Source organism: Osmerus mordax, chromosome 21, assembly GCF_038355195.1.
Source record: "Osmerus mordax isolate fOsmMor3 chromosome 21, fOsmMor3.pri, whole genome shotgun sequence".
NCBI lineage: Eukaryota > Metazoa > Chordata > Actinopteri > Osmeriformes > Osmeridae > Osmerus > Osmerus mordax.
In genome coordinates, this window is record NC_090070.1 from 8,919,255 (window position 1) to 8,936,294 (window position 17,040).

Sequence of the window (17,040 nt, forward strand, 5' to 3'; positions counted from 1 at the left end):
GCCTGCGCTTCTGAGGGTGGTCTTCCTGGTTATTAAAGCGACGGCGAGTCTCTCTGAATGGAGGTTTCCGGGGGTTGGGTTAACTGCAGATTGTGCTTCTGCAGGACCTCTCAATCTGTTTTTTTTTTCTTTCTCTGAACTATTATCCACTGATGAAAGTGCCAAGAGGCATAAAGCTACAATGAAATGGCAGTCAGAAACAGTCTTACCGTATTGCCTGTCACATAAACTTGTCAGAAGTCATTTTTCTAAGAGATGCAGGGTCTGACTGCATAAGATACTGGGTAGTAGTTGTATTGTATCGATTCATAGAGGGGATCAATACATCCTACGGTTTATAGTCTGGGTTTCTGCCTCGCACTATCCATAATTTGCTCTCTGGGGATTGATGTAGCATTGATGTAATGTAAAATAGATAGACTTGGTCAATTCCTATGTAATAAATTAAGTGAACGGATCAATTTCACATGGGTCAAAATGGCTCGCTGTATTGAATTATTAGGTGAAATAGGTTGTGGCCATCCAAAATCACATTGTCATAGCAGGCTGTAGATCCATTTTTCGATTCAGAGTCTTGAATCCTTTAAAAAAAAGGCAGTTTGGATTGCTAAAACACATATGATGTGATCCATGAGTGGGCCCTACAGTACAAATAGCTGTCCCAGAAAGCTGATGTAAGCCATTCCAGATTTGAAGGAGTTTCTGCGTTGTAGATTAGCACTCATTCTGGCACCTTCTGCACTGGCACTTACCCTACATTATGGCATGAGTCCTTCGTAGAGCCTGGGCATGCTGTGGTGTAGACATGTTAGTCCCTCGCTGTGGATGAGAACCGACTGTGAGATCTCATCCAAATTATATCCTGTATCTTCTTCTCCAATTTATGAATCCACATATATTGTGTATTTTATCTTATCTTACTTAGTCTTTTAATCATGTGCCAACTGTGCTGTGAGCTACATGTTTCTGTGTTGTCAGACACGCTATGTTCTTGGAGTCCATCGTCTTATCAGAGCATGACCGTCCTGGGTTTAGTCTCCCATGGCAACTAAAACCAAAGGACCATGTGAACGCAGTCCTAAAAGCTCACGGACCATAGAAATTGAATTCTATGGCACATGCAGGCGTGAGCGCGCGCACGCACACGCAGACACACGCTGTCAGCTGGGTGGAAGTGTGAACCGTCATGGCAACTGGCTTTGACAAACAGCTGGAGCCAATCAACAGAGAGGGAAGGAGAGCGGTCGGAACGGCCGGGTGTGAAACAACAAGCAGTGTCCCCCTTCGTTAGAGGGACCAGACGTGTCGAGGCAGAACATTGGGTTCTATAACGAGCAGGGTCGCGGTGAAGGTCGTGGACAGTTTGTGCGGCTGGAGGTGGCAAGCCGTGGCCTCTGACCTCTCCTCCTGGTCACCTGGTTCTCTGTCTGAACTACTGTCACAGAGGGACAGGGGACGGGTTGTCCAGGAATAGTTTCGCAGACACAAGCGAAGACAAGTTTTTGGTCAAAATACAAATACAGTTTGTGTGAGTAACTAGACTTATATAAGTATAGTGCTGTACTATTACCATTCTTTTATGCTTCCTGTATCCGTTGAATGGGGAGAACACATTTTTGAACACGTGCCGCAGAGCTGAGAAAACAGCTTGTGTTTTGATGGAGATGGCTTGTCGAACAGAGACATGAGGAAAACATGTTGTTACTGGTTACATACAGAGCCCACATCTTGGGTGACGGTGGCCCCACAGGACCAAATGTTTCTCATCCTCTCCTTGTTTCTTGTGAGAAAGATGCAATAGCCGGCAACACGATATTTAACACCGTCTAACACCTATCCCCTTGTTTTGTATTTCGTATTGCAATGACCTGTGCCATTGTGACCCGACGGTCCTCGTTCTATGCAGCGGGCAGCATCATTGTGCTGCAAAACGTTCTTCTCGTCTCGATGCTATCCCTGCACTGCAACCTGTTAGCTGCCACGACTGACAATAGAAAACCATTTCAAAGCAGCCTTGAGCACGACTCAGTACAACACTGTGTTAGGCACGCATCGATCCCCGCTCCCTGCATTATGTAAGTCCGGCTTCAGAGACTGAACATAATGTACACACACCGCTCTGTGATCGACGTGGGGCGTGGTGTGAAGGGTTTAGATAAGTGCACCTTCCGTGCTGCCGGTGCTGCAAGCAGGTTCATGTGGGAATGTTCTGGAGTGTATTAGAGTAGATCGGTATTTCATCGGTACCCTAATTTGTGTTCGTATTCCGCTGTGTTAAGTGTACAAGAAGTGAAAGCCGCACCAAACAGAACATATTGAGACAGTGATTCTACTTAGCTCTGTGTTTACCTGTAAGACTGGTGTATTATCAGTGTTTTGCAGAGAACACATCTCCAGTTCTTTCCCACTAGCCCCCCCCCCCCCCAAAGAAAAGTTCCCCACCCACTGCTAGTGTTTACCAAATAGTTAGGTAATGATCTATTCTTTATATAAATCCTTGTGTCCTGTCGACAGAATCCCTCCCCTCCTCTCCTCTCCTCGCCCCTCCCCTCCTCTCCGCTCCGCTCCTCTCCTCTCCTCTCCCCTCCCCTCCCCTCCCCTCCCCTCCCCTTTACTCTCCTCCCCTCCCCTCCCCTCCCTCCCCTCCATCAGTTCTGTGGTTGATATGAACAGCTGTTGGAGGCTCACCTGACTGTGGACCAGGCTGTTAAAGGGCTTTAATGTGCGCCTCTCTGAGTACAGATAACACAGGCCGGGCTAATTGGCCTGTGAGGAAAGTGTACACACACACAAACACACATACAAACAAACACACGCATACACACTCAGTCTTCTGTCTCGACATGCTGGAGTGGGGGGTTGCATTAAGTCACCATGGCAACGGGGGCAGCTTTCCTTTCCCTGGTGAGCATTCTCCTTGGTTTCTAGTGTGTGTGTGTGTGTGTGTGTGTGTGTGGCAGAAAGTGTGTGTGTGTTTGTCAGAGATAGAGAGTTAATAAGCTTGAGTGTGTGTGTGTCTGTGTGTGTGTGTAACCACTCAAAACTAGGCTAACTCATTGTGTGCTCGCTACTCTGTGTGTGTCTGCAGTGTGTCCAAAGAGGAGCGACTTCAAACACTTCTGTTCTGTCACCAGGCCACCGGCTACCTCAGACTGAGGCATGGCCACTTTTCTATCTATCGAGATTTGAAGTTTAACGTCACCAACAACAACAACAACAGACAGTTCATTTATGAACTTCACCCCGGAACGTCTGAAATGAAGCACTTAGACTTTCCACTCGCTGTCAGGATTAAGTGAACTGTTCAACATTTTGACAGAGAGAAAGAGAGAGACAGAGAGAGAGAGACAGAGAGAGAGAGAGACAGAGAGAGAGAGAGAGACAGAGAGAGAGAGACAGAGAGAGAGACAGAGAGAGAGAGAGACAGAGAGAGAGACAGAGAGAGAGAGAGACAGAGAGAGACAGAGACAGAGAGAGAGAGACAGAGAGAGAGAGAGACAGAGAGAGAGACAGAGAGAGACAGAGAGAGACAGAGAGAGAGACAGAGACAGAGAGAGAGAGACAGAGAGAGAGAGAGAGAGAGAGAGAGAGAGACAGACAGAGAGAGAGAGACAGAGAGAGAGAGAGAGACAGAGAGAGAGAGAGACAGAGAGAGAGAGAGACAGAGAGAGAGGAGGCATCTTGAGGCTCACTGGGCTTCACCTGCCTTTTTTCTCCTGTTCCTGGAAATGCATCTCTGCCGCCACTCTGTGGCGGAAGATTTTATAACATCACTATAACATCACTGTAAACAAAAAAAGGATTGCCAGATCACACTGTTAGAATATACAATTTAATCACTTTATCTTTCATATATCCAGTTGATGTCATTTGAGACTTCATTACTTTTGCTTAGAGATGCTCCAGCTGTAGAATATAGTTAATGTTAGCCAAGTTTAAGCAAAATAACAGAGCAGACAATCATGCCAAACTAAATACAAATGTACCAAAAAAGTGTTTGAAAAATGGATTGATTGACAGCATTTGCATAATAGTTTCTGTGACATTTAACCTCAGAAATGTACTGCTGGAAGCCTTGACATTTGTTTCAGTAGTTACTCTCTCTAGTACCTCACATTCTGCCTGGACTTGTACAGACCTGAATAACCCTGAAGATATTATTTTCAAGGATAATTACTTCCAAAGAAAACCTTCCAAATAATAAATGTGTATGCGTTGGGTTTTCTCTGTGTGTGTGTGTGTGTGTGTGTGTGTGTGTGTGTTACGGACAAGTGCAGGGCTAGGACCGAAACACGGGAGAGATGGTCCGGGTTCCAAAAACAAGGGCTCATTTGCAAACTGGGGAAACAGGCAGGATACTCACAGCAACATTGGCAAGGGCAAGACAAAGACTGGACACAAAACAGGAACCTAAATGCACAGAACCAAACAAGACGCAGGTGACAACCAGTAACACTAACGAGAACTGAAACCACTCAACGAGACACAGGTGAAGACAATGACAGACACGGAAACACAGGGCAGTGGTCGTGACATTGTGTGTGTGTGTGTGTGTTTGTGTGTGGATAAGGAGGATCTGTGTGATGTTTAAAAAAGGTGGTTGTCCTCAAGCCCATTCACTGGATGCCACACCCTACAGAAATCCACAATACCAGCCTATCAGCTTTCATGCCAACCCTAATTCAACACACCTGATTCTATGATTTAACTGACTGACAAGCTGAATCATGTTTGTTCCAACTGGGGTTGGAAAGTTTGCCTTTCCAGGAGCAAGGTTGGAGTGACAACCTACATGAGGGTAAATATCCAAGCCCAGGGTATATCATAGCTCTGTTGTATATCGGACACAATTATTCATCACTGTGGTGTCATTTGGAATGCAGTGTCCTCAGGACATTTTTCAATAATATACACTTTACAGCAGAGGGCAGTATCAAACTGTAAACAAGAGTTTTCAGACACCAACTAAATTTATATATACACACATTTTCCACAGAAGTCTATCTGCATATGTACCAACGCACATTCATGAGGGTCCCTGAAAACAATCACGAGCAAGTGAACCTCTCACAGGTTATCAGCCCATTCATCTGACTTCTTTTTTTTATTTGTTCATTGCTTCAGGAAACTGTGAAACCATAACACACCTTTTAACCTAGTTAAGCTCCTCAGACCATACAGCATGCTCTACCTTATCACACAGGCCCAGAAACTTCCTTGTTATGGAGTTAATCATTCCCTCAGGTATCATTCAGACACAAAGCAGGTAGCAGTCAGGCCCACAGCTTCATCAGGAAATGGCTTGCCAGAAGTATCGCCCACAGTTCCCAGAAAGCTCTGTGGGCCTCTTTTCCATTGCTGGACCCTGTAACCTTGCTGGGACCAGTCACCAGTTGGCTGGTCAAGTAATGTCTGGCTCTGGGGTTCCACAGGGAGCAGTTGTAGGGTAGCTGCCCAGACGTTGAGTTTCTTTTCAGGGTACTGCAGATGGTCAAGCCTCCTCGTGGCTCCAAGCGCACCGTGGTGGTGCACGTGGTGCTCCCCGTCAGTCTTTCGGAGCCTTGGAACCAGTGCACCTCTCCCTCAGGGAACACCCCTGTGAAGGTGCAGGAGTAAGCCTCGGCTGTTGTAGTCACGTACTGGCCCGTGTAGCACTCTGCAGAAAGAAGGGACAAAGGGGGAGACCCAGTGAACATCGCTATGGGAACGTGCCTCCTCCTCCTGCTTGTCTGATTTGTGTTAGCGGGTTATAGGTTACTACTCTGGACCGTTTCGGTAGACTACGCTTAGGGGCGTTAGTAGTCATTTTACTGCAGTCGTTTGGCCAGTGTGCAGGGCACTCACCGTCCAGAGTCGCATTGGTGATAGCGAACGCTGTTCCTTCTGCCGAGCTTAGCTTGCAGACGTATTCCCCCCGATTGTCAGGCTTCATCCCAAGCAGGGTGAGCTCCAGATGAACACCTTCTGTCATGGTACATATGTAGTCATCCGTTTCTTTGGTGGGGTGAGAGGTGTTTACTTCACATATGACCCTATTGCTGTCACTGTGGGCCCAGTTCATTGTGACATGGCTCCCCAGTAGTGGTGGGTGGGTGTTGTTGCAAAACAGGCTCAGGTTTTGGCCACACTGGGCCGTAAATGAGGGGCTAATGCTGAGCCCTGAGTGAAAACAAAACCAGAATTCACAAATTAGCGGCTGGTTCATTGGCAGGAGACGATTTTCAAACACTGCAGGTCGTAAAAGTCGTGTTGCAACTCGACGGAGCCTCACCTTCCTCCGTGGGTGCCGCGTGGACTATTAGCAGAAGCAGTCCCGTCCATAGAAAAGACTCCATAATCACGGTTGCTTCGTTTCACACACGCATACGCACAGCTACCCACACAGAAACGTACACGATGTCACCTTGAGTTGACAGAACCATAATGTGCATGTATACAGTGTTGTGGACGGGGTGGTAATTTACCTCGATGAGATACTGTTAACGTGCTCCTCTTTGCTTCCAGGGTGGTTTATCTCAGTCCTTGGCGTTCTCCTCTCTTCCTCGCCAACAAATCGTCAAGCACTCAACTGTACCATTACTCGAAGCTGAGAAGGGTGGGCCATGATTTGACCAATTGCAGCCGACAGTTCTGTGAAGGAGAGAAGTGAAATGAGATAAGAGGCAGACAAAGGAGAGCGAGAGTGAGAGGGAGGGAGAGTGAGAGGGAGGGAGAGTGAGACGGAGAGAGAGAGAGTGAGACGGAGAGAAACGGGAGAGAGGGATGGAAGAAAGAGGAAGAATCCTTTATTCATCTCACAGCTGGTAACACACAAATACTCACTGTGTTTCAAGTTTGAGTTCAGCCCCCCCCCCCCCCCCCCCGACAATACAAAGATGTTGAATTCTGTATTCTGCCAAACCTCTGACAGACACATGACTGTTTGATACTACAGTAACCATTGACACTACAGTAACCATTAACAGAATTAGAAGTGCCGCTCATTGCATTCACTCATACATTTTGCGTGTATAACTGTGCCCAGATGTCCCTGTAGGATTCTTTAAATGTGTTAAAAATGTATATTTGGGGTAACTCCAGGCCTGTGGAACCGGTCTCTCCAACACCACAGACCCTCTGAAACCCGCATCTCTAGTCTTTTCAAGCCCAGACAGGGTCTCTCTAATGACTCTGTGTGTGCAGTGCGTGTGCGTGTGTGTGTGCGGAGTACTACTGCCAACATTCCAACAGAGAGCATTGTGGGACCAGATAACTATTCATTCTTGTCACTTTTTTAGGCAGAGCATCTCTGTGCTTCCACATTAGGACGGTTTGGTGCTTCGCTTCTCGGGTGACTTCGCAGTAATGTGTGTCTAAGCAATCAGAGCATATCCTCTCTTAATGGCCACGGCTGGGTAAAACGCCCTAGCCTGATGTGACACAAGCTTCGTCCACTAGAAGCAACTTTTTAATCAAACATGAAGTCCAATAATAACCGCTTCGCCGTGAAACCTTTTTCGCCGACTACGCCACACAGCATTTCACGCTTTTAGCCAACCGTTTCGCACCCAATGACAGAATTCCCCCCGATTTCCCCCGTCCCCTCAAAATACACAAGCTGCCGCGGCTGTCGGTAATTTCTCTAAAGCTTGTCGAAATTCATCCCGTACTTAATTGCTGTTGGAGCTAGATTACCCAGAGTGCCAAATCTTCTGCGTAATAGTGTTCAATATGATCCAGCTCTAATGCGGTGACTCATGCAAGTTCGGCAAAGATAGTTGAGGAAGGCCGTAACACTCCCGATAAAAACTCTTTGACGTTCATTTGGGATTTAGGTGGCTGTTGAATTCAAGTTCTGATGCTGGCCCAAGTTGTCATAACGATGAGTCAGGTGGATTTGTGTCTGCGCGCCCCTGGTAATCCGAGACCAGGGGACAGGTCTGATATTGTATGTACCAAACACTGTCACTCTGAAGTTTAGTCTAAACCCTTTTGGCATGTTGGAAACAAGCTCAAGTGGAATGTTATTATCCAGGGACCACACTAGTTAACACATGAGTCAAATCTACAAGTTTGCAATCTTAAAGGGCAAAGTGGCCGGTACAAAGGGTCAGTACAATATAAGCACTGATTATTATTCCAGTTTCTTAATCGCAGACTAAGACAACCAACAATCAAACTAATTTACAGTCTACCAATTCACAACTGGGTGGAATATGCAAATTATTCTGTTCAGCCTCTCCTGGATGGACAGCAGAGGACGTTTCTAGAAAATGTCAACTGGCGGGCCCAAGCTGTGGCCAGTTGTACTGTTAGAGGGGCCAGACACTAAACATTATTGTCATTTAGTTTTCTTTACTGCCTTGCAGGCATTAACAGACACAATCTATCTATCTTGTATCTAGGGAAAGCTAACCCAAACCCTAAAGGATTTAAATACCAAGCAACTGCTCTCTCTCTCTCTTACTATCTCTCACACACACACGCATACAAACACAGAAACAGCAGTTACTGCAGACCTATGGAGCTGAGAGAATACGTTTTTCTATGGACGCTACTAAGCAACTGAGAGGTAGGAAACGAGGGCGCTTTTAGGCTGGGTCCATTTAACAAAAGGCCAAGTGTGTTACAACATCTGTGTCCTTACCCGCGCCCCTGACATCTTTACCAGAACCCCTTAACCCCACCTCACCTCCCACCCCCAGGTCCACAGTGACATGGGGTGCATGACATGTTTGGGGGACAAAACGATGACCCGTGTTGCCATGAGACATGTCCTCACATTTCTGATTTGTGTCCACTGCTCAGTTAGTTCTGAGTTTGAATACATATGGCCACCAAAAAAAAGTAGTTTTGAATGTTTAGTCTAACTGACCAGAAACTCACCCATAGGGATGTTGTACGTTTCAAACCAGAGTGCCAGAGATATGTTACAAATACATAATGTAATATAACAATAATAAAAATGAATACTAATTAATTACAGTAGTATGTTCGTTGATGGAAGGGTGCATCCATAGGTGTGTCACGTAGTCGTCATCCTATAAAAGACAAGAATGGCTTTGGTGACTTTCACACAAATGGAATTTCACATGACCTAGTTGTCTGTCAGTTCTTGCCATAGTTTAGTCATCCTTTTACCAGGAAGATTAGTCATCCTTTTACCAGATTAATGAACATCTGTTTCTCTTCCTTCATGGATATGTTGCAATCTTTGCTTGCCAGCACAAGTATAATCTCAGAACTTGTGTTTAACAACCACGGTGTGTATAGCCGAAATGACATGTCAGCAAATGCACTTCAGTGTATGTCAGTAATCAAACTCACGGCTGAGAACAATCTCTCTAAGCTCATGTCGACGTTTTTAACGTCTTAGTATCACCCACGATTGCAAACACCCTTCCGTCAACATGCATGCAAACCAATTGTTCAGATGTGGCAATACCCAAATGATAGCCGCTTGGTTGGACCATGAATTGGTAGAGCCTGCACATCTATGCTTTGACATGTCTCCTTGACAACACATTCCTGTGAGCAACAATCCAAACACTTGAATGAATCATATCCTGTAATATTACTTTCCCATGACTAGCTACTCAACATGTGTTCACAATAAACAGAGAAGCAAAGTGAGGAGTCAGGTTCTGGGTGCTTTCCTGCAGCCGACATGACACAAAGAAGGAACGTCTGAACAGCTTTTCTGTTTCACTTTCCATCTGCGGCCAAATGATCCCCCATGATGGACAGTAGTCTTAGACTCTAACAGGAAAGCCAAGTCTGATACTGTATGGAGGTATTGACATCGTCAAACTGGCTGGGATGGTCATGCACCATCAACTTGCATTAGTAGTTTTGGTGTGCTTTTCTTGGTGTTTTTAGACGCTCTCGTTAACACAAACGTCTCGCGGTGGGACTGACATGGCTGTTTGTTTACTCTGCAATCTGTGCGGCGCGTTAGCGACAAGGCCCTAATGTACAGTCCTTACCCCTTAACTGCTGATGGCCATGTGGTGAACAGGCTTATCGATAGACCTCTTGCCTCCGTCGATCGCACTCACTCCCCTCTCTGCACACTTTGAGGGCGTCTCGCTCTCCGATGGTTACGAGACGCTTTTTACGAGAGACCCTCTGACGCCTCGGCGCACTCGTCGTAGTTCCAGACTCATGCCGGTTAACAGTCCATAAAGAAGGGTTCCCGTGGAGACGGCAGGGAGAGGGAGTTGAAGTCCCTGAACTCAGACTCATCACAGAGCCAGAGGAACTGGGTTCAAAGGATATATTTGCTTTTATATTCCTGAGTGAAGGTTCAGGTTCAGTAGAAAGAAGTGTATTTTAATTCAAAGTTCAAATGCACACATTAAGGTCGATAAGAAGATGCCCTTTATTTCTTTTTATGAGCAGGTTTATCACCAGCACTTGCCCCTGAGGAAACCAAGTAGTAAAAACAGATTAAGTCCAAGATTCTTCCTAGTGAAGTCTGACAGAACTTAAACTTTTAAATGACCGTATTGATGATCAATTTCACAAGGTTGTTAAAATAAAAAATAAAAAAATGTTTTAAACCTAATTCAGATGACAAAATTGTTATTCCAGTGATGTTTTTGAATGAATGGAATTAGAATGGAATACCAACCCTAAAGGCTAGACAGAGAGGAGACACTGATCGATGAGGTCATCTTGTAAACTGAGGGTAAACGGTCTACCCTGGTCACAATCAGTTTTACACACACTCCATCAATGTAATATCACATCTCAACATGTGAATTCACAGGCTTCATAAAATCAAATACCTATTGATTCTTGTCTATGCTATGAGATTGATCCACTCAGCCGCCACATAGGCTACACGAAGGCGGCCATATCGTCCCACTCAGGAGAACAGGTTGTCAGTGCATCGAATACACCCCTTCAAAAAAGGGGTGGCGAAATATTGACAGAATGAAAAGAAGCAGGGTCAAAGTGGTTAGTTTAGCGCCGTTAGCGATGCTAGTGCAGATTCTCTACGACCAGACAGAGACCAAGGGAAACTTGATTAGCCTAGCTTCACCATCTTAGGTCACATTATGGATTCATCAAACCATCAAGCTACCACTGACCCTACCAATAACCATTTCATTACTGGTTGTTAGCTTGTCCCTACAGACATAATACAAAATGTCAACAGCCAGTCCTGTCCTCGGTTTCAGATACTGTAGCTGTACATGCATTGAGTTGTATTGTAATATGTTTAGATAACAATGTTGTTTGCAACCACAGGCCTGGATTTAATCATCTCCATCAGCTGACTACATGCTGATTCAAGACTTGGGCTTTTAAATGCCACCATATCGATTTTTTGGCTCAAGATCAAGATGGCTAGCAAACCCACTGGCTGAGCTATTGTGCCTGTAGCCCTTTAAATATCGGTAATGCCTTGGCTTTCATAAGCAGCAGTTTGCCTCAAGCAACCGTGTCTCTGAACCACAACGCAGTGTGATATCTCACCATGGGGGCCGATTACAGTCATCTACCACTGTAAGAGTGTAGTCAGTCACTTGGGTGTGACGTCTCCAGCTACACTGCAGGTATGACGTGACCGCTCATTGACTCCGGGCTCCTCTCATCCCACTGAAAACCACCCCTCACTGTGTAATCAGAATTAGGCCCCTCTGGTAATCCCCCCCCCCCCCCCCGCCTCTAATCTGTGAAGGAAAGGACATCTCAGAGATCCTTGTTTTCTTTTGTCTCGCTTGTAAACGGTTGCCATGTTTGCCCATATATCCCCCTCTGTAATCCCCATGGCGAGCAGAAGCTGGGAAGCTTTGATGTGGGGAAGGGAGGTAAACTCCTGTTTGAAGGTGGTGGTGGGCAGGGGGGGGTGAGGTTATCCCTCAGGAATGAGCTCTGAGGAGATCAGGGATGCATCCCGGCAGAATCAGGGATGCTAATCTGGTTTGGGTTTAAACATGCTAGCTAGCTATCCAGCTACCAGCTAAGTAGATGCACAACCATGCTCACACACTGGGTGATGTTTGCCCGGTGGGTGGGGGGGATTAGCGTTTGGTGTTTGCTTCCACTTTGTCAGTCTATTTGATAAATTTGGATTTCCATTCTAAACATAGCTCTCATTCTGGCTTCACTCCTGGATAGGAAGTTACTCGGCTCACCCAATGGTGGTGATTTACGATTGGGTGGTTTGATGTGCTTCGGACTCCCTGGGTTGAGATGAGCCTAGAGCGATTAGCCGCACGCCATGTCCTCTTCACCGGTTGACGAGCTAATAAGTATGAATGGGGTTTCCCTGGCAGGGATCTCAAATGAATATTTCTCCTCGATTTATGAGAAGGTGAGGATTTATAATGAAACTGTGTGAGACTATAAAACTTCACTCCTCCACACTACGCTACCAAAGACCGTCCAATGAAAAATAGTTCCAAACGGCCATCACGAATAGTAGCGACGGTATTTTGTTGCCGAGTAACACTCATAGTATGCAAATATGTAAAACACAAACTTCTACCTCCACCTCTATCCATCACCCCTTTTTCTGATGCATCTACAGTGCTTGAGCCATATCTATCTGATCCTCGTAGTCACCTAAATCCAGCGTCCAGTCTGGCCGGCCTTCGGACCTACAAGGTGAGATCGGTGTGTCAACCCACTTGCCAAACCCTGTATCAACGTTCCATCAACGTAAACCTCAGGTAAGGCTCATGGGCAGTTAAGACCCTCTATTTTCCTCGCTACCTGATTTAGTAGCAGCTGAGAACAATGAATTTCGTCGGGCATCTGAGGAGCGGCTTGTTTGATTCATGCTTTTGTTTACAGGGGTTGCCGGAGGGACCAAGTGTCTTAATCCTGCCGTGATGAGAGAGCGAGAGAGCATGCCAAGGGGGTGTGTGGATATATATTGAGAATACTTGTTAGTGGGTGTGTGTGTGTGCGTGCGTGCATCTCCAGAGTTTACTGGCAACATGACTAGGCTCAGAGTGAGAAGGAGAAGGGTGAAGAGAGAGGGGAAAGGAGGGGAGCAGTTTTCGACAGAGATAACAGGGTGAATGTTGAAGGATGTTTCTGAATGTCTGGAATGTCGACCCCCTCGACAATATTTCCAAAGGTTGTTTAAAAAAAACAGCAAGGTGAGGCCACCGTGAATTTCCCGTATAAACAAAAGCTCCATTTCAAACAAACAAGCTGCAAAGGGGTTGTTTGGGCAATGGATTTGTTGGCCTCAATCCACGTTTTTTTTTTGTTTGTGTGCTTGCTTTCACATGTCTCCTTTTCTACCTCTGCTTGGTGCATCTCTCAAAATTGGATTCCTCTCAGGGACATTCTGAGGAATCCAATCACGGTGTTTGATTGAACCCTTGCCAGGTGTGGCTCTTCCCAACCTCTATAGACCAACTCCAAGTCTCATGCCATTTCCCCTCTGCTTTCCTTGTCTCTGATCCTCCAATCACAGCTGAAAGTAGCTTGCAAGCATCGACAGACACATTGTCACCTACGAGGGGGTTGAATTGAACCAAGGGCTTCTTTTAGATCGTTAGCCTCCTACGATGGCACCCATAAAAGCTTTCCTCTTCACATCTGATGCTCCTGGTACCTTACAGCTCTCCCTTTGTAATGAGCTGGGGGTGACTTTGATGACAAAATGGCCGCAGTTCCATCACTGTTCCTACTTTGGTGATCCCATCGTGGCTGAAGCCATTTTCTTAGAGTGAGCCCCTCTAAAGTGTTGTCCATTATCTTTGACGTACTGTAGGTCCCCAACACAAAGACACAAACGACGAGCAAACATGGATGATAAATTCCTGGTTGGTTTAGGCAGGACATGGCGTACTTGTCAAAGCTGGAAAGGTCGGCGCAATCACTGACACCATAATGTATTTAAAAATGACAATGCCAATGTTGAGTATTTTAGGAAGGGATGGAAATTCTTGTATTTTTTGAAGTATCCTCTTCGTGGAATCCAAAATTCTTATGAACTGGGAATGAGTCACATCCAATTTCAATCTTCAAAACTTTCACCGTTCCATTTCCACTCAGCAAATGAATAAACTGTAAATGACACTTTTTATTTTTTTTACAAAACTTAAAAGTCTGCCTGTCGGGGGAGAAAAAGTAATCGAGTGTGCTTTTTCATCGACTTTCACAACACTCGTTGCAACTTGAACTTTAAAAAAAACAAACTTCCACAGCAGCCAGAAGGGCTTGTCGCCTCCCGTGTCAGACGTGTGTTTGTGCTGCACGCAGCTGTAGGTGACAGCTGGGCTAACACTCATCAACAGAGGTTTGTGCTGGGTGACCGCCAGGGCTTGGTCGAAGAACTCTCACTGCCGAGGTGACACAAACACTGTATCGCCACTCAGAGCTCCTGCACGCGAGGGAAATCTAGAGAAATCCCCCCCTTTGAAAACATGAAATCACTGCCACACACAACAAGGATTTTCTCTGGCACAGACAGACAGATAGAAAGACAGAGAGTCCTGCCTTATGTGCACAAAGAGGATGTTACTTGTTTTCCCTTCTGGTAAAGCTATTGTATGTTCTTGAATTGTTTTCCGGCCAAAAACATTCCTGCGCAGTTAACAATATAAGTAGGGCGGCTTTGTAGTTTCCAGAAAGGTGCCAGGAACAGAAGATCACGGAAAATCCTTCAAAGTTAGTGAAAGGAGGAAAGAGTGAAGGTGAAAGGTCCATTTGCTAACAATGCAAAAGTAAACACTTCCTTTGGCTCACTGTTGGGCCATTAACCTAGTGTCACTTCCAGGATTCAGCACTATTCACACACTTCACAAGCGAGGCTGCAACCTCTCATTAGATTTATGCTTCCTTTCCAACTTTGAGTTCCATACCAGTTCCCAAATATTCTTTATCAAATTGGAAATCATGTCAAACAAGGCATTTGGCTGAGGCAGACTTTTGGAATAAGACAGATTTATTTGGAGTGTCGAGGGAGCAGAGCCCCAGACATGGGGGGGTCAAAACAACATGTTATGAGATTAGGTATCATGTTAATCCTGTTCTCAGTTACCCCACCAGGCCCCAGGGCACAATCTCAGCTTGACAACTGGCATTATGGGAAAAGTTTACCTCAGAAGATGAAGGAGAGAAAATAACACCTTCCATCTTTGACAATTTCCTAGGTTCAGTTGCCTGGAGATACACAAGGTTTCAAACCTGAGCAAAAAGAAGCGATCACAGGAAAATATTGCAGAGTTGTATCATGATGAAATTACATCAGCACCTTAATCAGTGCTGCTCCCTTCTTGGTTCGGTTCAGTTTGTCCTACTTTAGGCTTGTCAAAAAGCCTCCAGCCTTGTTATGCACCACAGAGTCTTGAAGGTATGTGCTGTATTTAGACATCAAGCCTGTAGTATTAGCCATAAGCACTCGAGCAGTCATCTGCCATACTGTCAGTGTGTTGACTACTCCTCCTGCATCTACCTTCAGTTTAGCTACACTCGGTCTCCTTCCTCATCAGCTTCACCATCAGTTTTATCATTGTTAGCATATAGCAAGCGTTCATGCTACTATACATTCCGTTCTTATTATGATCCTCAGCAGGCGCCAGTTGTTCAGAAGTGATCGGATCGGATTTTGGCTATTGGATTGGATTAATGAGTTGTTCAAAACGGGAAAAAAAGGATCCTTAAATTGGATCATGTAATCCAGTCTTGGTTTTGATCTGGATCAAACCTTCTATATGTGTTGTTTAAAACTTTTTAGGAGGACTGGGATACCTTTTGATCAAAAAAAATCTAGATCATTCTGATCCCAGCAGAGCTTGAAAAAGCTGGTCTCTCCACAACCGAAGACGAAATCTGAAAGTTCTTAAAAAAATTTTAAACCATTGGACATTTAGCCTTTTTCTGATTTTGAAACACGTTTTATATATTTACATTGTATTTGTGAAGAATGTATATTTGATTGTTTGTATTTCTTTGTGGGTCAGATGATGGCTCTGACTGTTTGGATTGTTTTATTTAGCCTTTTTCTGTCTTCCAATAAAAACACATAAAAGTGACCCCATGATGTGTTATTGAACCTGTTCTTTACTTGCTAGTAGCCTACATTGTTATATGTAGTACCATTTATAACACTGGGAATCCCAATTTGGTCTTTTTGAAAAGTTTGTATATGGATCAGGTTGATCCAATCCAATGTTGCTTTGAAAAACCAGCACAAAAGACTGATTATTTGGTCCTGGATAGCAAAACATGGGATTTCAAAATCCCAATAATTCTGATCCAGATTAACCCTTGTGCTGCCTTTGGGTCACATGACCCAAAGGTTCATAACGAACCACCGTTGTGTTTACCCAATACAAAACCAAATAAAAATAATTTTCTTTTAACCTTCACAATGTGGGGGGTCTGAGACAGCCCGACGGTTAAAAGACAATGCTTCACTTAATTTTTGTATGCGGTAAAGTTTTCACAATACCACGGTAGGTCACAATGACTGATGGGTCAGAATGACCCGAAGATAACACAATGGTTAAACTGTTTTGAACAACTGGGCCCTGGCATTAGCTTTCATTAGCATTGCTAGCATCACCACCATATCTTACAAAGAACAGTGAAAGCTGGAATGATCTTACCGTGTGTTGTCTCTGTCCTCGCTCTCTGGTTAATGAAACTACTGCTTATCCCTCCCCTAAAACACACGCACTGTAGCTCCTCTGCTTTGTGAATCTCCTCCCCTCCTTTTTGCTCAGTGTCTTGCTGATCAGTCAGCACTGTGGAGCAATAGTTCCCTAACTTCCTTATTCAGACCATGACATCAGTCTGAACAAAACCCATACATTCTTCCTCCTCCCAACATCTGGAATGGATGTTTGAGACTTCCCTTTTCCACTTTCAAACCACAGCATACAGACATCCAGTACACATTGTAGCAGAGAGTCAAACCGCCAACACAACCATTTCTGATCCACTCAGTAAGACACAGTACTGACCACCAGGATGACTGATTGCATTATATGATGTCTCATACAATGCTACTATCTTCTGGATAAGCCTCAAAGGGGCTGATGCCATACCTGGTGTTCCCCTCTCCAAGGGGGGGGGGGGGGGGAG

General features: G+C 45.2%; 1 protein-coding gene across 2 annotated transcripts; it reads right to left on the bottom strand.

The window, feature by feature from the left end:
* Nucleotides 1-3,845: 3,845 nt before the first annotated feature.
* On the bottom strand, nt 3,846-16,584 carry LOC136965419 (uncharacterized). Of its 2 annotated transcripts, XM_067259562.1 has the most exons (5): nt 16,563-16,584; nt 6,465-6,630; nt 6,272-6,373; nt 5,845-6,159; nt 3,846-5,656 (listed from the first exon to the last, which is right to left on the bottom strand). In XM_067259562.1, the coding sequence occupies exons 3-5, from the start codon at nt 6,333-6,335 to the stop codon at nt 5,274-5,276; spliced, it is 762 nt and encodes a 253-aa protein (XP_067115663.1). In that variant the 5' UTR covers nt 6,336-6,373; nt 6,465-6,630; nt 16,563-16,584; the 3' UTR covers nt 3,846-5,273. The 2 variants fall into 2 exon arrangements, with proteins under 2 accessions (XP_067115663.1, XP_067115664.1); XM_067259563.1 differs by lacking the exon at nt 16,563-16,584 and having other exon boundaries at nt 6,465-6,674.
* Nucleotides 16,585-17,040: the final 456 nt, after the last annotated feature.